At 40.6% G+C, this 22,963-nt stretch overlaps 1 protein-coding gene across 9 annotated transcripts in view; it reads right to left on the bottom strand.

Moving 5' to 3' along the window:
* The window catches only part of HECTD4 (HECT domain E3 ubiquitin protein ligase 4), a 186,823-nt gene that overhangs the window by 116,594 nt on the left and 47,266 nt on the right, over positions 1–22,963 (bottom strand). For 8 of the 9 annotated variants that reach the window (XM_032876243.1, XM_032876244.1, XM_032876248.1 and 5 more), the window contains exons 2-7: positions 17,149–17,666; positions 12,425–12,514; positions 11,691–11,821; positions 8,648–8,756; positions 7,849–7,987; positions 4,552–4,722 (exon numbers count right to left, since the gene is read on the bottom strand). In XM_032876243.1, coding sequence (XP_032732134.1) covers positions 4,552–4,722; positions 7,849–7,987; positions 8,648–8,756; positions 11,691–11,821; positions 12,425–12,514; positions 17,149–17,666 — 1,158 coding nt within the window. Of the gene's footprint in view, positions 1–4,551; positions 4,763–4,869; positions 4,984–7,848; positions 7,988–8,647; positions 8,757–11,690; positions 11,822–12,424; positions 12,515–17,148; positions 17,667–22,963 lie in introns of those variants that run through there. The other variant, XM_032876250.1, reaches the window with a different exon arrangement.

Here is a 22,963-nt window from a genome sequence, read left to right as displayed (position 1 = left end):
AAGACTGACTAGAGCAGGCTCAAGACTGAATGGAAGGAAAGAACATAAAAACAGTAAGAATAAACTGTTTTCAGATGCAGGGCTGTAAAGGGAAGCCAAAGATAGGAGAGTGGAGGTGGGTATGGGTCAAGGGAGTTGTTTTTGTTGTTTTTCTTTCCCTACAAGACAGGATATCCTCTAATGTATTTGTATGCTGGGGTGAATGATCCACGGAGAGGAAAGCCATTAATGCAGGAGGACAACTGCAGAAGGAATCCACCACCCACCCAACTTTTATTACACAGCAGGTAGTGTGAATATAGTATTCTGAACCTAGCTTTCTGCACTCAACAACGTAACTTGGCAATTCATCTAGATGGCCTATGCAGATCCGCCTCATACTTCCTAACGGCTACCCAGGGTTCCATCCCATAGACGTACCAAAGGCAATAAGCCAGAGATCCGTGTTTAGCATTTTAGAAGCTGCTAAACCAGTGGCGAGTGTTGCTTAATTTTTTTTTTAAGATTTTATTTATTTATTTGGCAGACAGAGATCACAAGTAGGCAGAGAGGCAGGCAGAGAGAGAGAGAAGAGGAAGCAGGATCCCTGCTGAGCAGAGAGCCCGACGCAGGGCTCGATCCCAGGACCCTGAGATCATGACCTGAGCTGAAGGCAGAGGCTTTAAGCCACTGAGCCACCCAGGAGCCCCTAGTGTTGCTTAATTTACTTGATTAAGACTTTCAAACATGTAACAGAGAACAGTCTGGTGAACCTCCTTCACGGTTCAGCTAGGACCCAGATACTGCCACAGCAGTTTGACCTACCACTTTTTTCGCTCAAGCATTTGAAAGCAGATCTCAGACATGGAATTCTACTTCTGAATACTTTGCTACACATCTCTAAAAATGTGGACATTTTTATAGAGCCATGATTCATATACTTCAAAAAAGTTAAACTCTTGGTTTCATTTAATATTCAAATTCTAAAGTCTCTAAAATATTTTTTAATGCTTTGATACAGACTCCAAAAAGGATTCAAAGGTTGTTCCTTTAACACAGGTTCCTTCAGCCCCAACTTTTCATTCAGTGACACTGACAGAGGCTATTTTAGTTTTCTGTTTCCTCCAGGGCAGGTATGGGCTTTTGATTGTACAAGTATAGGTCTAAAAATATCTTTGTTGTCTTCCCACTTGAGGGACCTTTTGCATGACTAACTTCTGGGCTGCAAATCAGTTTCCCTCAGAATTTTGAGAGAACTACTCGGTTTTTATGTCTGATAATGCTACTGAATAGGAGGGGGCTTTCCTTATTCCTCATTTGTACAGGATTTTATCTCAAGAAGCTTCAGAACCTTCTCTTTACCCCCGATCATCTGAAATTTCAGGATGATATGCCACCGTGTGGGAATTTTTCGTTCACTGTGTCAGAGACCAGTTAATCTAGACACCAGGGTCCTTTCGTCTGACGTTTCTCTTGTATTCCCTCTTTGATCGTGCTGTCCTCTTTGTTTTCTGTTCTCTTTTTGGAATGCCTATTACTTGGACTTTAGAGGGATTGCTCCTTACTTTTTTTTTTTTTTTTTAAATCTCTTCTCCCGTATTTACTGTTCTTTATTCTATTCTGTCCTGCTTTCTGGGAGATTTCTTATTTTTAACCCCTTTATTTTTTCAATGTTGACAACCCTAGTCTTCATTTCCAGGAGCTCTTGCTGATTCTCTGGTCTTTTCTCCAGAGTGTTGTATGAGTGCAAGATCTCAATGTCCACAGAGTTAGTGTTTAGAAAGTGTTATTCTACTGCTATTGGCTCTTTTTCTGATTTTTTAATTTTCATAGTGGAGGCTTTCCTCATTGGTCTAGAGATCCTAGGTTGTCTAAATTTTTCATAAGGTACTTTTTAAATGTGCACAAAAGAATAACAACAAGCTCCCCCATGGGGCCATCACCTGGCTTCAATAATTAAAAAAAAAATGTTGGAATTTTTTTCTTCCCCTCCACACATACCTCTCCAAAGTTTGGGTTTTGTTGGGTTGTGTGGATTTCTGGGGTTGTTTTTTTGTTTTGTTTTGGTATCTGCTCTTTTTAAAACTAATCAGCACAATCAGCAATGCTGTGCACATGGCTGAGGCTTGCTTACTGGAGAACTCACTTACGGTGACTCACTAGGGCAGCAAGCCTTTTCCTTAAATGAACCCCAATGTCCATACATGGAGATCTTTTTTCCAGAGTCAGTTTCTTCAGAAAATAAAGTCCAGTCTTTCACCCAGGCAGCCAGAGTACAAACATGTACACCAGCAAAGGAGAGCACAGCTCTTTTTATTAACTTTCAGCGTAGGCCTTGCACCATGGCTCTATGCCACACCTCATGCCTCCAATTCCCATGACTCTCAACGGTTGGCAGAGGTGACTCCTCTTTCTTCCTCTTGGTTTTCCCCTAAACATACACCCACTTCAAGTCTAGGCTTGCCCCCACTGAGGAACAGGAAGGGATACTATCTCCAGCTCCTAAAGAAGAGGAATGGGAGATGCAGAAACATCTCGAGCCAAGGAACAAGAAATACAGGTTTCACTGCAAGTTACAAAGATAACCAAAAGAGGAATTAAAATAAATAGATTATGAGGAAGAAGAAAAGAGTAGGAACTGGACCAAATCCTTGTCTATTGCAGGGAGGAAAATAACAGAAATATATGATGCACATAAATCAAAAACCAGCAATATCATTTTTTACTTATAGAAATGAAGGCAACCACCAGAAGAAGGAAAAGTGGAAACCATGAAAGTGAGCACCTACAAGAAGCAGCCAAAGGTCAGATGAGGGACTCTCACTTTTCCTGAGGAGCCTGGATGTGCTACCTGAAGCTTTGGTCCATGTTCATGTATTTCTTTGATACGGTTTTCTTCTTTTAACTTAATAGTAGCATTATCAGAGAAAGGGGAAATTCTTTAATGTTTTCCCATTATACTTAGGATAAAGACCTAGATCATTTAGCCAGCTGGTAAGTCTGTTAAAAATCACAACAACAAAAAGCTCTTCTGACAATCATGAACACATGTTCAAGTAGCACAATCTCTAGCAGACCAATTCAAAGACTCACTGTGGCTGGAACATCTTATAAAAAAGATGATGATTAAACAGAGAAACCAGATAGAAACAGAAGAGAATGTACTTTATGATACTAGACTCCTGACTGATAATCAGGTTTCCCAGAAGAAGTTTAAATCCTACTAAAATCTATTCAAAAATTACTTCAGTGTTGTATTTATTTTTTCCAGGAATGTGAATTTCTTCCCAGAAGTAGGCTGTAAATTACATCATTAAAAAAGGTTTTGTCACACATTGGCTTGGGGCATCTTTTTCTTTTATAGGTCTTCAGCAATGGAAATGTTCTAGATCTTTGATGTTTAATACAGAAGCCAGTCACATGTGGCTACTGAGCACCTGAAGCTGGCTATTGCGAGTGAGCAACTAAAGTTTTAATTTTGTTTAATTCTAATTTAAATTTAAATAGCCACATGTGGCTATAGCCTGCCAAAGCAGACAAGTACAATTCTAGACTACCAGGACTCCTACTCTTTTCTTATACTAAGCTCTCTCCTGTGCATTCTAGCCACTCTGGCCACTGTCATTTCCTAAAACACACATGCTTGCTCCTGTCACAGGGCCTTTGCACCTATGGCCTCTTCTCCCTAGAACGTTCTACTCTCTCCTATTCCCCAACTTCTTCACTGATTAACTATTGCTTTTCCTTCGCTACCTAAAATTATCTTTACCTATATCGCTACCTATAATTATAAAATTATAAAATTATCTGCTGGTTTGCTCACTTCGTGATTTTTTCCTCACTCCACCACTACCACCTGAACCCACCCACCAGGCGGAATACAAGCTCCATTAGAGCAAGGTCCCTGTTCAGCTTGCCCATCACTGTATTCCCACCACCTAAAGACAATGCTGTCTGACTCACAGTACACAGTATCTACTGAACAAATGCCTTCTCATGATTTTAATTGTCTCACAGAGACTCCCAGTATCTACTGTGATCCCAGTCTTGCCACTGCAATTTAGTTCCACATTTCCATCAAGACCCATGACCATTTCTACTTAAAAATCCCACTGTCTGGGGCGCCTGGGCGGCTCAGTCATTAGGCATCTGCCATTTGCTTGGATCCTGATCCCAGGGTCCTGGGATCGAGCCCCGCGTTGGGCTCTCTGCTCAGCGAGGAGTCTGCTTCTCCCTCTCCCACTCCCTGTACTTGTGTTCCCTCTCACTGTGTCTGTCAAATAAATAAAATCTTTAAAAAAAAAAAAAAAAAAAAACAACCCACTGTCTACACATTAACTATTATTATCTGCACTCAGTTGCCAGATTAACCTTCAGAAAGCTTGGCTTTATCTGTGTCATAACTCCAAACAAAGAAACCTTGAAAGAAATCCAAAAGAAAAACCCATTTAGAGGCAAGAGTGGACACACTGTACATACTCCCAACTTTCTCAGGTCCTTTGTAAACCAATACAAAAAGAAACCAAAAGAAAATTTCTCTGCAAAGACACGAAATGAGCAAGTGAATCTTACCACAAGTTCGAAAATATCCATGAAGACAGAATGTCCCTTAGGGGTTTTCTCATTCAGACTGGCAGGGGACCAGATCCAATAGAAGTAAGTACCATCTGAAGAAAGGTGCACCGTGCTCATGGTGCTGCCAATGGGGAGATGATTGGCTGGCATTGGCACCACCTGGCACACCTGGACATGAAAGGGAAGAAAACTTCATTAGCGTGACATAGAACTTATTAATTCTTTTTTTTTAAATAATTTTATTTTTTATAAACATATATATATATATTTTTTTTCCCCAGGGGTACAGGTCTGTGAATCTCCACGTTTACACACCAACTTATTAATTCTATCAGTTCATCACTCATGCTAGTAAGTCCAAGATCAGAATTCAGTAGGCTTCCTGGTCAAAACTACTAGCTCTAAGAGATGAAAATTACATGACAAAAATACAAAAATTCATTCAATGGGCCATGCTACAGACAAAAGAGTATTAGAATCTGCTGAGCAGGGCACCTGGGTGGCTCAGTGGGTTAAGCCGCTGCCTTCGGCTCAGGTCATGATCTCAGGGTCCTGGGATCGAGTCCCGCATCGGGCTCTCTGCTCAGCAGGGAGCCTGCTTCCCTCTCTCTCTCTCTCTCTGCCTGCCTCTCTGCCTATTTGTGATCTCTGTCAAATCAATAAATAAAATCTTAAAAAAAAAAAAAAAAGAATCTGCTGAGCATGTGTTTTGTCAAATATTGAAAACAAAGCTTTAGAGAAATAGTCCTTGCTGAAATGTCCGAAGTTTTCCTTAGTAAGAATTTCAGACTATTAATTATATTTAAAAAGATAGGGGCTGTATCTTATTTACTTTTATATCTCAGCACCTAATTCAGAGTCCAACACAGTTATTTAATAAATATGGAAGGAAGTGAAAAAGAGGGCAGAAGGAAGACAAGAGGGAAGCCAGAGAAGGGAGACAAGGGGAAAAGAGAAAGAAAACACGCAAGGCACATGCAAGACCCTAACCCAGCACACGTGGGCTTAGTGAGATGCACCAAGTCCCTTGGAAGGAAAAAGACAACTGCCAATTCTCTGTATCAGACACGAAGGCGTGTGTTTCTAATACTAACCCTTGTTCAGTTTCAGTGTGTTTCTAATACTAACCCTTGTTCAGTTTCAATATAAGGAATGAGCTTTGCAACATTTCATATTAAATGAGCAGTTACATACTCATGTTTACTGCAAGAGAAAAGCCCTTAAAATGAGAGAAAATGGGGACCCAGAAAACTGATGACTAGGTTTTTCAAAAATGCTGAGGGTAGGAGCAGAACTGAAAATCCCAAAATAAAAATAATTAGAGAAGGTCAGATGCCTTCGGGAACAGTAAGAACCACTTTCAGTTATTTCATCTCTCGGGGTGAATCACTCATTTTCCTAAGGTTACTTCTGACCCTTGAACTCATTTCATAGGAATTTTTTTTTCCCAGACTTGTTTTGTCTATTTGAAAAGTTAAAAAGTAATGTAGTTGCTGTAACCACACTTTGGAACTTGTAGTGCCAGGAAATCTAGAAAGTTGACAGCTACTGATTGGCCTAAGTAACTCCCAAATTGCTCCAATGCACATCACCTACTTAGCAAAAACATGGTTTTCTCAGATAAAACTGAAGTTTCTGCAACAAAACAGACGAAATGGACATTGTGCCTCTCTGTCAAATAAATAAATACAATCTTAAAAAAAAAAAAATGTCCCAAGATTTAACATCTGCTTAATTCCCAGGCGTATAATTCTACTTTAAACAAATATAGGACATATTCTCGTCTGTCCCCATTAATAAAAAATGAAGTCAAGGGGCGCCTGGGTGACAGTTAAGCACCTGCCTTCAGCTCAAGTCATGATCCCAGAGTCCTGGGATCGAGCCCCACATAAGGCTCCCTGTTCAGCAGAGAACCTGCTTCTTCCTCTCCCTCTGCCTGATGTCCCCCCATTGCTTGTGCTGTCAAATAAAATCTTTCTCTTTTTAAAGACTTTACTTATCTGACAGAGATCACAAGTAGGCAGAGAGGCAGGCAGAGAGAGAGAGAGAGGAGGAAGCAGGCTCCCTGCCGAGCAGAGAGCCTGATGTGGGGCTCAATCGCAGGACCCTGGGATGAAGACCTGAGAAAAAGGTAGAGGCTTTAACCCATTGAGCCACCCAGGCACCCCTCAAATAAAATCTTTAAAAAAAAAATGAGGTCAATTGGGCATTTATTTGTCAATTTGTTCTTTTTATTAATCTAACAATTACTAAGCAGCTACTGTGTGTTTTGGAGATACAACAGTGAATAAGACACAGTTCCTGTTCACCAGGAAAGGTATAGTTGAGTGACAAAGGAGACACAACATTCCACTGAAGTCTTGCATGGGACTGCACTCCACGAATGGGAACTCTAACCAGGCAGCTCATCTTTGGTTGAAAGGCAGAAAGGAGTAATGTAAAAAGCTTGAACTCGGGTGCTGAGAACCATGGGTTCAAGTTCTTATGCTGCCATTATTGTGTGGCCTTGGGCACGTCCCTTAACGTTGGAGCTACATTCTTTCATTCAACATAAAGGATAACCTTGCAGAGTGCTTACAATAAGCCTAGCCTCAGCTGCCTCCTCTGCAAGACAAAACTGCCATTGTTCCACCTCACAGATAGTGTATGGAAATTGCCTAGACGGGAGGTACAGAGACGCTGATAAAGGACAGTTACTATTAACATCACCAATCCAACGCTGGGCACCGTGCTCCATTCTAAGCACACAAAGAGGTAAGACGGGGTCCAGACTTAAAGGAATGCATGGTAGTGGGGAAGAGACAAGAGCAGGGGACTGGAGCGTGATGCAGCAAGCGTTGGCACAGACTGCTATGTTTGGAAGCACTAAAGATGAGCTCTGAATCCCTAACACATAATGATTTTATCCAAACTCATTTCAGGGCTCCCATTACCACAGAAAGGCTGTTTAGAGCAAATCAAATAAGGAAATGATGCCTTCCCAAAATAGATCTGGCAAAAGAAAAAAAAAAAAAAGGTAGCTAGTGCGTCTACCATCTTTGACTCTAGAATTTTTTTTTTTGATCACAAAAATTTGTTGATGGACTTAGAAACTCTTAGAGAGCACATTCATACAGACCATGTGGGGAAACTCTAAGATATCAGAAAAATACAGAATGCCTAAATGAGGACAACGATAAGGATGCCACTATGTCAGGAAAACTGTATCAGCGGTGTTCTTACTCCTGATGAGGTCAGCAAGTTCCCTCACTGTCTCCAGAATATAAAAAGACAATGTCTTGGTTTTCTTTTTACCTGAAGGGTGTTCTGGTCAATGACCTGGAAAAGGGAGTGAGGTTTATTATCAAAAGAAACAGGCCGGTGGAGAAGAATGCCACTGCCAAAAGCAACCCATCCTGGCTCCAGCTCCTCATTCCGGCAGTACACAAAACCTCTGCAGAGAAGGAAAAAAAGGCAGCGTTCGAAACCACACAATGTGCTACAACAGACATTTTCCACCTAATTTTTAAAATGGCTAAGTGTGCAAAGTATCTAACGGAGAATAAATATATTACACTAACATTTTGCAGCTGACGAACTAGAGCCAATATTAATTTTCCACAACAAATTAGAGAGGAGAAAAAGTTGGGGAAAAGGTCTAATTAAATATATATAAGGATCTCAAATTGTGGTTTCTTTTGGCGGCAATTCACAGAATGATTAATATATCCGAACTGCAAAGCACTGTTAATCCAACGTGAAATCCAGCCACAAAGAGACTTAACTAGAAAAACGTCCATTCATCAACATGGAGAAATCACTAATATTATAGTAATTCTGATCACAGAGGAATTTCTGGCTAGAAACAATGACCTGAGGGCTACCAAGCTCTTTAGAGTCAAAACAAAGCCGAAATGCATTAACAGAACAAGAGTCTACTAATGCAAGAAAACCCGAATTACATGAGGTTTTGCACTTATTTAGTTACTAGTCAGTCTTGGGTGGGGGGGTGGGGTGGGGAGGGAGTATGCCTCCCAGGTGTCTTCTTCATAGAGATTTATGGAAGGAAGGAAATGTTCCAGCCAAATCATTCAGCAAGTTCCATGCAACTGACCTGAGAGTACCATGTAATCCAGACCCCAATTTGCTTACTCCTCTTCCAACTGAGTTAGTAGTATACAGGTAAAGACCATCTGCCGTGAGACAGCGCCCCAAGTCAGCATCTGAAATCGTTTTTTCACAGGTAAATTATATACATGCTTTTTTCTAGTGAAATTATAAACGTGCTTTTTCTAGTGAAAAAGCCATTAGGAGGTGGGGTGAGAGAAAATCTCCCACCTCTAAAATAAGTGCTTCAATGTGACTTCCAGGAAAGACGGCTCCAACCCCCAAATCAAACATTCAAAATGCATGTGGGATCAGGAACCAAGATCAGCAAAAGAGGTCCGAGAGATACTAGCAGGAGAACCTGGTTCTGCCTGCCCCAAATTTTCTTCTTCTTTTTGAATAGCAAAAATGTCAAATTTATGCGTTCTTAATTCTGGCCAGAAAGGACTAGGACTACAGTACTTTCACTAATGATTCTGTAGTTTAAAAGGTGAGCTTTTAAGAGCCTTGGGCACTTATTAGTTGACCTTGGGCCTTTTTGAACTTCAGTTTCTTCGCCCAGAAGATGAGTATAATATGTACCTCAAGAGTCACCGTGATGGTTAAATGAAGTAAGGCAAGTAAACACCCATATGCTCGCTGCTACAAAATCAAAGCTCCAGAAATGGCAAATGGTATTATGTTATCATACCAATGAAATACATGGAACTTAGATCTGCTTCTGGGGACTTCCCATCCAGCCACTAGGTTTCCCCTTAGCTAGATCCTCCCTCCAGCTAAAACAAACAGTATCATTCTAAAGAACAATTAAATGGTTTACTAACTTACCTTCTAAAGAATCGGTCTTAAAAAGCTTATAAAACTTTCAGTATTTTCATGATCCTTTCACTACCTTTGGCTACCACTTATCATATTAAAGGAAACCACATATTAGTGAGTATGCTGTTAAGAATTCAGTTTACTAATTCAAGACCACTGGAACTTTAACTGCTTTTTGAGAAATCAGTAGTTGTGAGTAATCATTTCTGAAACATTAATTTCCCTCAAATATTTTAACTTACAACATAAATATCCATTTATTCACCCTTCTTTAGATGGAGGCTCAAGGCCTTCTGAGAAGTCTGACAAGGGGTGGGAGTCAAAGTGACAGATTAAACAAGATTGGCCCCGACTTGATACTTGCTGCAGCTGAGTGACCAGTACTTATTGTTGACTAAAGCATTGGCTCAACTTCTGTATCTGTCGAATGTTTCCGTATTAAGAATAAGATTACTTTTTAAAAATAAGAAAAATGTTCTCAGGGCACCTGGGTGGCTCAGTGGTTAAGTGTCTGCCTTCGGCTCAGGTCATGATCCCAGAGTCACCAGGATCAAGCCCTGCATGGGGCTCTCTGCTCAGTGGGGAGCCGGCTTCTCCCTCTGCCCCTCCCCCTGCTTATGCGCTCTCTTGCTCTCTTCTCTTAAATAAATAAAATCTTAAAAAGAAAAAAAAAAGAAGGGGCGCCTGGGTGGCTCGGTGGGTTAAGCCTCTGCCTTCGGCTCAGGTCATGATCTCAGGGTCCTGGGATTGAGCCCCGCATCGGGCTCTCTGCTCAGTGGAGAGCCTGCTTCCATTCCTCTCTCTCTGCCTACCTCTCTGTCTACTTGTGATCGCTGTCTGTCAAATAAATAAATAAAATCTTAAAAAAAAAAAAAAAGAAAGAAAGAAAGAAAAGAAAAAGACTCTCTAGGTGGAAGCAAAACAAAAAGTACAAGAGAGTAAAAAACAAGTAGATAAACTTAACACCATCGTCCTCAGTAAGAAACTACTCCGAGGGAGATATTGAAGTAAAAAGGAGAAAACAAAGGGATTTTGATTTTGTTTGAAGATGTCACTTTCGGCCTATGATGTTTAAGAACTTCTTGGGTATTGCAGTTGCAGGCTTTTTTGCTTCTCCCACGGACTCTAGTTGTGTCATATCCAAAAAAGTCTCACCAGTTCCTCTTACTAGCTCATGTGACTATTTGTTACAACAGTGGACATGAGCAGACACAGGCCCCAGGATAAAGGGTGCACAAGTGGTCAGCTGCTTAGACTGCACCCCATGCCCTTCTGGTTGCCCCAGAAGTCTGCCCCCATCAACGGTTCTAAATGGAAAGGTGGGCAGAGGAGGCTCTGAATCCCATACATAATTAATGTCAATTTCTTAAGAGATTCATTTTGAGTCTTTCCATAAGAAAACTGAATGTTTTAGAAACAATTTCCTGGGGGGTTTTAAATTCCTATTTCATCAGTTATGCAATGTTTAATGATACAGTCATGACAGCAGTTACAACAGCTCACAGGTTTGTGAGCAGAGTGGACTCCTGGCAAGCCTGCAACTCCCAGGTGGGAGCGGCAGCGCTCACGCTGCCCGGAAGCGGCTGGCCTGCTGGGCCGTGGCACCACTCGGTACATCCGCTACGCAAAATGGAGAGGCCTCCTCCATCCCACAGGCCAGGCAAGTGAAGGGCAATTAAGAGGGCTGCTGCTGTTTTCACGGAAATCAGAATGAACTGGTATGGAATACTCATGAAAACTAAGAACATTTTAATCCAGATCATGGGAATACTTGATTCATGCTCCTTTGAACAATCTCTCTCTCTTTTTTTTTGGTTTTTAGGGTGGGAGGGTTTCTCAAAACACTCCTAATACATCACTAAGGGAAACAGCATCAGGCTCAAGCAGCAAGACCTGATATTCTGTTTACAGATAGAAAAATTCAACCTGAGGCTCCCAGGCTCAAACACAAATACCCAGGAGTCAACTTAAGTAATTCATGCCTCCTTGGCTAAGGTATATGGATGATACCTTTTCCTTGCGATGGCAGAACCTATCCATTTTCTTACCTCACACTGAGTATCAGCTTTTACACTTTTACTGATAAAGCAGACAAAGAACATACTGTATAGGAACATAGTGTTTTTAATGAAAAGGAACACAGTTTTATCTAAATCAGTTGCCACAATGATCTAAAAACCACTCTTTTCACGTCTTCAATTCAGTCACAGGAGCAAAAACCCCTACATTACCTTTATTTTCAGAACTGGAGCCAGTGTTGCTATCTGGCGCAGGCAACATGTCTTCATACCCCCATGATACTATGTGTTTGCCACCGAGCAAACAGGAGGGGGATCCAGGCCCCCCTTCCAAAAGCAACAGCCTAAAAATGAGGAGATGGGAGAATCAAAGACACAGAGACCATCCATTTCAGCAAGAAAATAAAAGTCATCTTACAGATCAGACAACTAAAATAGGTTTATGCAAATCTGCACCTAGAATAAATATTCACATTTTTAAATTTAAAAATTATAAAGCCATGCTTACAGGAATGTCATAATAAAAGTTCAGCTATGTGTAAAATGTATAGGTTTTATATACGCGTGGGATGGGGGGTAGGGTATCAATTAGGAGGCACATATCAAAACATTAGGAGTGGTTATCTTCTGATAATGAGATTATGAATGATTTTCAGTTTCTCCTTTATACCTTAACATACCTTAAAATCTATAATAATTCATTATAAGCTATTACATTTTTTTAAAAACCTACAAAATAAAAAATGAGAATTAGTATACTCTAGGAACACTTTCAAAGAAGGAAGAGAACACAAACAAAATGATTAAGATGAATATGACAATACACTTGTTTTAAAATATGAATCACTCATTGGTAAGTTTAGCAATTTACCTATTGAAAGGCTTTACGCACAGATCTTCCTTATGGGGTGGGGAGCAGTGGATAAGGAGCCAAAGTGATAGCTTACCTATACAGTACATCGGCTACGGGCAGGGACCCCAGATCAGTCTGTTTCTGTAACAGATGGACCGTATGAACAAAAGTTTTCAACGATCCCCTAAAAATAAAAGGAGGGAACAGGAAATCATCAAAACTGGAAAGCCAAACAAAGAGGTTAATTTTATTAACCACAAGAGAGTGTTCCAAAAGAGGTCTATCCACTTCCGCCAATCAGAAGACCTGTTGTACAAAACCTACTGGCTCTCATAAAAAGTTACTTTGTGAGCAGCACCAATTATGCCAATTAGGATGTTCTCCCTGCATTTGTAAAGGTAAATAATTTTCTCCCAAAATAAAGGCTCAAAACCTAAGGCTCAAACACAAAAAAAAATGTGGCTATTATGCTTCAGTACCATTTCATGAAGTCCTGCTCTAGTCTAGAGGGGAGATTTTATAGAAGTGGGTTATACTTAAAGTCTAACAGTGTTTCCAGCCTTCATTTTTAAATTTAAGTTCTTTTTTTTTTTTTTTTTTTAAGATTCTGAGAGAGAGAGAAGCAGATTCCCTACTGAGCAGGAAGCCTGACATGGGGCCTGATCCTAGGACCCAGAGGTCATGACCCGAGCTGAAGGCAGATGCCTAACTGACTAAGCCACCCAGGCACCCTTAAGTTCATCCATTTCACATAACATCTCCCCAAACTCCATCACATGAAGTATGACTGCAAAGGAATACATTCAAATAATACATATATTTTGTATTAAGTCTACCTGAATGTGGGGCTCAAACTCATGAGCCTGAGACCAAGAGTCACATACTTTACCGACTGAGCCAGCCAGGAGCCCCTGAAATAAGTATTTTGTGCTTAGGGGGGTGTTCCTTCTGCTTCCCTTGCTGTGAAGTACGTGACTATAATGCTTGCTGAGCTCACCACTACCCAATTTCCTTTTGGTTCCCAAGCCTCAAGATTTGGGGAAATCTAGAATATGGCCAACGGGATCTAAAAGAAGGCACTTTTAAGATGCACAGGACTTACCTGGCCAGATCCCAAGTATAAATCACCACAGAACATTTCCTGAACTAGATGACCACCTGTATCAGATAAGCCGACTTCGGATCGCTGCCTTATTCTCTCAGCCAAGGCTTTAATTGCTAGCTATCACATGCCTCAACCGCAGAAGAAATGGAACACCCGACACTGGACTGAGTAGGCTTGAAGTCCTCTTAATTGCCCCTTTCACTACCCTTGGTGCTCAAAGAATCAAAACCAAAGAATATAAAGCAGGAAGGTGGCAGATAGGGTCTAAAAGCTCAAGTTGGGATTCATGCCACTCACCAGCTACACCATCTCAACCCTGTCACCTAATTCCTATGGATTTTGCTTCTTCATCTGTCCAACAGTGGTATCTCTGTGGCATACAGGGAGGTTAAAATAGAGGGGAAAAGCACACTGGAACACTTGGGACCATTAAACCAACTATAAAGGTATTATTACCTGCCAGACTGAATCACACTTTCAGAATAAAATTCAAACTCCTTCCACGGCTCCTAAGCCCCTACAATGACCTGAGCCCTCCCAAGCTCCTCTCCTGCCCCTTCTCTCTCCCACTGCATTCCAGCTCCCGGGTTACCATGCTGGCCCTCAGCCACCCCAAGCACAAAAAAGAACATCAGGGTTGTACCACTTGCTGCTCTTCTTGACCAGAACACACCATCACTGGCTTTTTGATGTCTGGTTGGTTCGTTCTCCTCAACCTGGCCTGTGTTCATTGGGCACCTCTTCAGTAAGGCTGTCCCTGGTATCTCTAGCTAATGCTGTCTCACCCCACCCCCCTCATCATTCTCTATCAAAAGATCCTGGCATGTGTTCTTATAAATGAAAAGTCCCCTGAAGTTATCTGATTCCGGTCAACTTTGCAATTGAGGGACCAACCATCTTGCTCGTTGTTGTACCCCCAGTGCCTAGAAGAGTACCTTGCACAACGTAAATGAGCAATAATTATTTACAAAATGAATCACCCCGAGTCCATTCAACTGCAAAGTGTGAAACCACTAATCACTATATTCCTAAGAATCAGCAAGGTTCCTGGCAAGGTTACTTAATAAATTGGTTGAACAAGTAAACATTCAAAATAATTTTTTGAAAATGCTGTCTTTGAAAGCATCAATCTCAAACGTTCAATAATATGTCCCAAATAACTTCATTAAAGTAGATGACCAACTGAAAAGGTGAAGGCTTCTGATGTAAAGAAAGTCCAGAATGAGGGGCGCCTGGGTGGCTCAGTGGGTTAAGCCTCTGCCTTCGGCTCAGGTCATGATCTCAGGGTCCTGGGATTGAGCCCCACATCGGGCTCTCTGCTCAGCAGGGAGCCTGCTTCCCCCTCTCTCTCTGCCTGCTGCTCTGCCTACTTGTGATCTCCGTCTGTCAAATAAATTAATTAATTAGTTAAAAAAAAAAAAGTCCAGAATGAGGTGACAATATTAGCAGTATAGGAATCATCTTTAAACACAAAACAAAAAACACAAAGAAGAAAATAAAGACATTCATTTCAACATTTCTGAGTGGAATTCGGAATATCAAGCACATGAAACAATTTTAGTAACCATCAGGTTGAATGTGGGCACAATAAAAAAGTTTGATTCCATGTTCAATAAATAAAAATGTTTAAAACTAAGTTGATGATTATTCCTAACACTTCAAGTCTATCTAAAGAATTCTATTTAAAAGCAAAATTTCAGGGGCCTGGGTGGTTCAGTTGGCTAAGTGCCTGATTCTTGACTTTGGCTCAGATCATGATCTCCAGGTCATGGGATTGAGCCCCATGTTGGGCTCAGAGCTCAGCAAAGGGTCTGCTTGAGAGTTTCCCTCTTCCTTTGTCCCTCCCTCTGGCCATGGTCTCACTCTCTAAATATAAAAAAAAGTTTAAGTTTTCTCAAAATGGTATTTTTTAAAAAGATTTAAGGGCACCCGGGTGGTTCAGTCGGTTAAGCGTCTGCCTTCACTCCGGTCATGATCCCAGAGTCCTGGGATCAAGCCCCATATCAGGCTCCCTGCTTGGGAGGGAGCCTGCTTCTTCCTCTCCCTCTGCCACTCCCCCTGCTTGTGTTCTCTTGCACTCTGTCAAATAAAATCTTTTTTAAAAGTAAATACAAATAAAGATTTATTTATCTATTTGAGAGAGTAAACATGCACACATGCCTTGGGAAAAGGGAGAGAGGAGTAGAGGGAGAGAGAGACTATTAAGCAGACTCGCCACCGAGCACAGAGCCTGACATGGGGCTCAATCTCACAACCATGAGACCATGATCTGAGCCAAAATCAAGAGTTGGATGCCCACTTGACTGAGCCACCCAGGTGCCCCCCCAAAAATGGGATTTTTGTATTAGTAATAAGTTTATTTAGGGTCTAAAATGGTCTTCCACAAATGCAAGATATCAATCTAATATAAAGCCTTTCCAGGAAAACTTAATTCAGTGCTACCCAGTAATGTCTCCAGAATTAAGCTCCTGTCAGGATTTCCACAACCAACCAGTCTTCAGGGATCTAAAACTAGGCTAGGACAGTTTGCTTAGGGCAAAGAATCTGACAATTGATCCTGGTGCCATTTTGCCTTAAAAATAGTTTGAGAGTCAACCATTTAAAGGTCAACTTTGAAACCATAAAAATAGGGGAAGAAGTCTTAAAACCAAGAACTCTGTAATCTTTCAAGAAGAACTTTTCCACATATTCTTTGCTTAAAAGAAAAAAAAAAGGAAAGAACTCTGAAGCGAGAAGAACAGATTAATGACATTAATTAATGACACTAGTCTGTCAGACCACGATCCTAATTGGTCTCTAGACGACTAGCTTAGAGGAAAGCAAGGGCAGTGAACCTTTTTCTCACACATACAGGTCACTGGGCAAGAGAATGTAGAGAGCCCCTCCTGGAAAAGTAACTCTAACATTTCCTATTGATATCAGATCAACAATTAGATCAATTAGATCTGCTTACACAAAAAGGATGGCACACTATTCAGTCTGGACATATACAGGGGCACCAGGGTGGCTCAGTTGGCTAAGCGTCTGCCTTCAGCTTGGATCATGTTCTCAGGGTCCTGGGATTGAGCCTCACATCAGGCTCCCTGCTCAGCGGGGAGCCTGTTTCTCCCTCTCCATCCACTCTCCCTGCTTGTGTGCATCTCTCTCTGTCCAATAAATAAGATCTTTAAATCTGAACATATACAGAGAGATCTTTCAGTTAAATTAATGGAGGCAAGCATCATGGTCCAGAAATATAATTTGTGACCAAGCCTGCATAATGGAGTCCGGGTAAAAATAACTCACTCATTTGCTGAAAAAATTAAAAATGAAAAAAATGAAGAAATTAAAAGCTCTACCAATTTTCTGGCCATCCTTCGAGGAGAAATATAGATATACCATCCTCCACCAACTGCTGGACCTAAAGCACTAATCATCAAGGGGGTGAGTAGATAACGGCAAGGGCTGGCTCTCCCTTTTTAGCCACTTCAGCTTTATCACAGGATGGCAGACAGCAAACATTTGAACTTGGGCTCCAGCTCAGGGTCCTGGTGCCAAGTTTTGGTGAAAGTATCTTATGCACCGTCGAGGCTGTGAAATTCAATATTGCCAACGAAGACGGACTACTGGAGGTTAAGATTGCCATCACACAGGCTCGCCTCTCACACTCCACAACCCCCCGCCCAGCAGCAGCCATCACAAGGCCACCAGGGGGTCCATTTGCTGGTCCTTACCTGGCACACGCCAAAGCCACCAGAGCAGCAGCAGCATTTTCTTTCTGCTTATGTGGGATGTGTCGGCCTGTGTCTGAAGTGTCTTCTAGCCAGGAGCACAGCAAAGTTTCAATTCCATTGAGACAGTCAGCAGGCTCCTTGGTCAGGCTCAAAGGCTGGCAGTCGCGAAGGCAGTTCAATAGCACCTCAGCAGTTATGTTACAGAGAGAGGGGTCCGTTCTGCTCTGGGACTGGATAAGGGGGAAGACCAGCAGGAGCCCCATCCGAGATGTGAAGGGAGCTTGCTCGGGTTGCTGCAACAAGCCCTGGCGCTTGAGCAGAGCCAATGTTTCTTCATCACCCGAACTTTCTCTTTCGTGCTGTTCTTCCAAGGCCAGCTGGCGCTGGGCATTCCACAGTCCTCGCAAGGCATTCAGGCGGTACTCCAGCAGGCGGGCATACGCATTGCTCTGATTCCCACAGACAGAGCGCAAACGTTCGGCTAATTCCGTCGGGTTCTTGGTCTCGAACGTTAAAATCTAAAGGGAGGAAACAATAAAGACGTTGGTATGTAGTTTTTCACCATGGCTTTCATCGGTGGCAGCAAATATATCCAATGGGATCTAAAAATAGTCCACATAAGTCATCTTAGTTGGAACCAAATATGAAAATAGGTGTTGTAAAACCCAGGTATTTGCTGGAGTTTTTCTGTGGCGTTTCTGCTAGTGCCCCAGTTAAAAGTAATATCAGGCCTGGGTCAAAGAGTGCAAATCATGAAAACAATTAAGTATGAAGTCAGAAATTAATTCAAGTAATTTTAGAAAATTGAGGTACAGGTCCTTGTTAAATGCTTTTGAGGTATAATGTAAGTCTAATTCCCATTAAGTGGACTGTAAGTAAAAAGAACAAAATTTTATCTTCAGAATTGAATATACCTACTCATAAATCATTGAGTATTGGTCTTTGATTTTGAAGAACCCTCCATTCTTACTACTGTTAATCTATTATCTCAATTGGTAACATGGTATAGATTAATTCGGTTCATACTGATCAAGGAAGCACTATTTTCTTGCCAAAACATACAATTACCAGGAGGCCTCTAGATTTTCAGCCGCTAGGGGAATAAAACCATTAAATCCTTAATCCTAAGAAAGGAACCAACTATCAAGATAAAGAATTAAAATGACTTTATGGGGGCGCCTGGGTGGCTCAGTGGGTTAAGCCTCTGCCTTCAGCTCAGGTCATGGTCTCAGGGTCCTGGGATCGAGCCCCGCATCGGGCTCTCTGCTCAGCAGGGAGCCTGCTTCCCTTCCTCTTTCTCTGCCTGCCTCTCTGCCTGCTTGTGATCTCTCTCTGTCAAATAAATAAATAAAATCTTTAAAAAAAAAATGACTTTATGATGCAGAAAGTATATGCATAGAACTAGGTTAAAATGAACAGACCATTGTAAGGAACCAAGGAGTGCACTCTAGGAGCAAGTACATTAAAACTGACTACCAGGCGCCGGCGTATCTAGTTCTCAGTAGACCAGAAAGTCAGGGTGAGAAGAGGTTTGAAATAAAAGCAAAGAAAATTCTGTCACGTCATTGGCACTGACATTTTGAAAGGTTATAGATCACTTTATTTCTCTCAGAAACCTGCAAAATACTTTTATTACCTCAAACTTTACCCTTGAAAACAGCCCAATAAAACAAGAACTTCCATAACAATGTAAACACAGTAACGGCCTTGCTTAGCTACACATGCAAGTCACTGAACTGAAAAAATGTTCAATTTAAACAACAAATTCTGGGGCACCTGGCTGGCTCAGTCAATAGAGTGGGCAACTTGATCTCAGGGTCATGAGTTCAAGCCCCATGTTGGGTGTGGGGCCTATTTATAAATAAATAATTTCAATTCAAAAAATGTACTTCATTTATTTTTTTAAAAAGGTAATGTTAAAAAAAAAAAAAAAAGGTAAGTGATTAAAATTTCAGTGCCAGCCTATCAGATCAGAAAAAACTTCCAAATGCCATAAGATTTCAAACAACAACTTAGCAATAAGAAAAGAACCATTGATATACACAACTTCAATGAATCTCAGTGGCACTGAATTGAGGGAAAACAGCTAATTTCAAAACGTTGCATCTGTAGGATTCCATTTACAGGGCTTTCTGGAAAAAACAGAATAGAACTATAGTGATAGAGAAGAGATCAGTGATGGTCAGAGGTCAGGGGAATAGGCAGGGTGGGACTAATATAACGACAGTATAAAGAAGTTTTTTGGAATGAAGAAGCTGTTCTGTAATCTGATTGTGGTGGTGGTGGTGGGATCATGAATCTATAGGTGTGTTAAATTCATATAACAGTATGAATTTAGGGGGTTTGGGTTTACCCTAAAAAGGGATATTTAGTTGTATGATAATTTCTAAACAAAAGGAAAAAAATTCCAACCAGGCTATATCTGTGTTCAACTAGATATCATTGGGTAAAGCTGTATTGCAGGTCATATTAAAATGAAGAACAAGGGCCATTTTTAGTTAGTTTTTAATACAAGAGGAGCAAACAGTGTTTGTCTTTGACCATCAAGTCATACGAACTGTATTTTCCTAACTTTTAACTGGATTCAAACACAAATCACCATTTTTCACATGGCAGCAGATAAAATAACTCAAGTTCCTTTAAAAAAAAACCTCACATTTCAAGGGCAACCATTTACCTTGAAGCTGTAATCAATATTCAAGGAAGTTAGACTGCCTTTATTTTCTCCCATCCTTTTAGGATCTTCCCTCAAAAACCAGCCTCTACCATTAAAATCAATAACTAAAGACTGCGATGATTTTAATGTTGTTAAAAAAATTAAAAGGTGCCTGGGGTGGCTCAGTTGTTTGAGCCTCTGCCTTCTGCTTGGGTCATGATCCCACAGTCCTGGGATGGAGTCCAGTGTGGGCTCTCTGCTCAACGGAGAGGTGGCTTCCCCTCTCCCTTTACCTCTCCCAGCACCCCCTCCCCACCCATGCTCTCTTCCACTAATAAAATAAAAATTAAAAAAAAAAAATCACAAAACTTTGTCTTCCTACTTATGAACCTCTAAAATGAATTTAAGAGCTTTCCAATATTGGTTTTGTGATTTCCACCCAATACTACTCTTTGATATAAAATACATATGAAACACATACATGTTCCACACATTTTATGTATGGTACATTGATCATCTACTTTGTTTATATGAAGCAACTACTAAAAAATACAGACTTTTATCAGACCCAGGAATCAAAGAATAACTCAGTAACATTAAACCTACCTATTTCCTTTTATTATCAATCTTAAAGATAAGTGGCTCTAAAATGTGGTGTTTCATGGTTTGTATAAAGATGTTTATGACAGAATCTAGAGCTAATTCCAAACATTAAGACTAGCTGGGAAAAAACTCTATAATACACTTCTCACTTTTCTTATGATTCTATTTTTATAAGTACTTCGGCTATATTTTGGCATTCCGAAAAGGATTTTGAAAGGATCAGAGTTATAATTAACCAAATATTATATGATATACACACTTAAGTGACTTATGTTTATTGATTTAGCAGTATCTAAGGCACACTATGCTTTCAGAAATCCATTAGGCTACTCAGCATTATCCATGAAAACTAAGAACTGTGCGCTACACTGCTGTTTTTCAGAATTCTAAGTTTGAAGGTCATGGCCAAAAATCACTTCATAAAGACATCATACCTTTGAGTTTTAGTACATCAGTGATGAAGGATCTATTCTGGTACTTATGAATATTAAATGATTTGTCTCAGATCCTCATATAAAAACCACTGCTCTCAGTAACTGCTTTTTAAGATAAAAAATCCAAAATGTCATTAGGAAATGAATACTTTTCACTTTAAAAAGGGGGAAAGGTATTTAAGGGAGCAGGGAAGATCCCCATCATCCTTAATCAGAAGCAAGGGTCACTAACTACTTCAGGGATAATGAAGTCACCCAATGAAGGGAATGACTTTCAAAGTAATATGTTGCCTTAATTTTTTATTTTTAAAGTCCTACATGACACACAAGTTTAATCTAAGACAACAACAATCATTCTGAAAAGTCTAACAGAAGGTAGGCAAAATATTCTCTGCCAGCCAAAGCTGGCTTTGAACAAGACTCCAATATTTGACGTAAGAGTCGTTATAGAGGATCAACTCATTTCAGCCAACTTCTTTCCATTTTCCATGTGGAAAAATACAAGAGCATGTACCTGCCAGCCATGATGTGAAATGTGAAATGTCAACACGCATTTCAAGTAATCGTCAGAGTGAGAAAAAGCAGAGAGGCTTTTGAGGTAGTAGAGAATGTTACAAATAAAGAAATTAACTAAACCAATAATTAATAGAAAAGATTAGGGCATGAACTATTGTATTCCCCCTAAATGTAAATAATAATTTCTAACTATATCACTGTTCAGAAAAGAGAAGTAAGTCTCTAAAATGGTCAAGAAATTAAAAGATATATTAGAGCCTACATCTGAAATAGAGGAACCCCTTTCTAAGAATTTAGCCTAAAAAAAATTTCCAGAAATAAATGTACTGAAGTTTTATTATAGTGGAAAAAGCAGAAGAAATCTTAACATCCAAAAAAGAAATGTTCGGGGCCCCTGGGTGGCTCAGTCGTTAAGCATCTGCCTTTGGCTCAGGTCCTGATCCCAGGGTCCTGAGATAGAGCCCTGTATCAGGCTTCCTGCTCAGAGGCTAGCCTGTTGGAAGCCTGTTCTCCCTCTCCCACTCCCCCGCCTGTGTCTCCTCTCTTGCTGTGTCTCTCTGTAAAAATAAATAAATAAATGAATAAATAAAATCTTTCAAAAAAAAAAAAAAAGCTATGTTCAGGGGCACGTGGCTGGCTCAGTTGGTACAGCATGTGATTTTTGATCTTGGAGCTCTAAATTCAAGCCCCACGTTGGGTGTGAGATTAAATAAAATCTTAAAAATTAAAACAAATAAAAAGGGAAGGGGGGCCTGGGTGTCTCAGTTAGTTAAGTGTCTGCCTTCAGCTCAGGTCCTGACCTCAGGGTCCTGGGATGGAGTCCTGCATCAGGCTCCCTGCTCAATAGGGAGCCTGCTTCTCTCTCTCCCAGTCCCCTCAATGCTGTGCTCTCGGTCTCTGTCAAACAAACAATATTTTTAAAAAATAAAGAGAAGGGAAGTGTTCAATTAAAACATAGGACAATGGAATGTTATGCAATAACTTAAGCAAGTTAAAACCAAAGAAAAAGCAGAAAAATTATATATGCCCTATAAGTAGACTATGTAAAACATGCTTGTTCAATTTGAAAGGTCTTTAGTATTTGTGGTAATAGAAACATGGATTTTTCTCTATTAAAAAAAAAACAAACAGTGATGACAAGTTAAATAGTTCATATTTAAGCGATCATAACTACAGGGGATACTTTTGAAAAGCAAACGCTATCTTTAACTGGTAGTCAAACAAATGGTGACACAGTGGATATATTTAAAATGGGGGGGGGTGCGACAGCTGACAAAAAATCATCACCGTACCACAGGATATGCTGTCCTTAAATCCGCTGACGAGTTCCATCTGTTGCACTTTGGCAGCAAAAAACACAGGGCTGATTAGATTCCTGGTTAGGAGGGAAGACTGAATGGTGGGATGGGGAAGGCCACAAATATTGGGAGCTATGAATGAACAATAAAACCTTTCACTCTCCAAAATGAAAGGATACTTAAAACTCAGGACTGTGCCAGCCTCAAAGCACATATACTGATACTCAGGATCACTCAAGCTCCGAACAGATGAATTACATTACTGTGCTCCCCATTATGGTACATTAACCAATTCATTCTATGTACCT

The sequence above is a fragment of the Lontra canadensis genome, unplaced genomic scaffold, assembly GCF_010015895.1.
Source record: "Lontra canadensis isolate GAN:19392208 unplaced genomic scaffold, GSC_riverotter_1.0 scaffold58, whole genome shotgun sequence".
Lineage (NCBI taxonomy): Eukaryota > Metazoa > Chordata > Mammalia > Carnivora > Mustelidae > Lontra > Lontra canadensis.
Note: the sequence above shows the minus strand (reverse complement) of the source record. Positions and strands in the feature narration are given on the sequence as shown.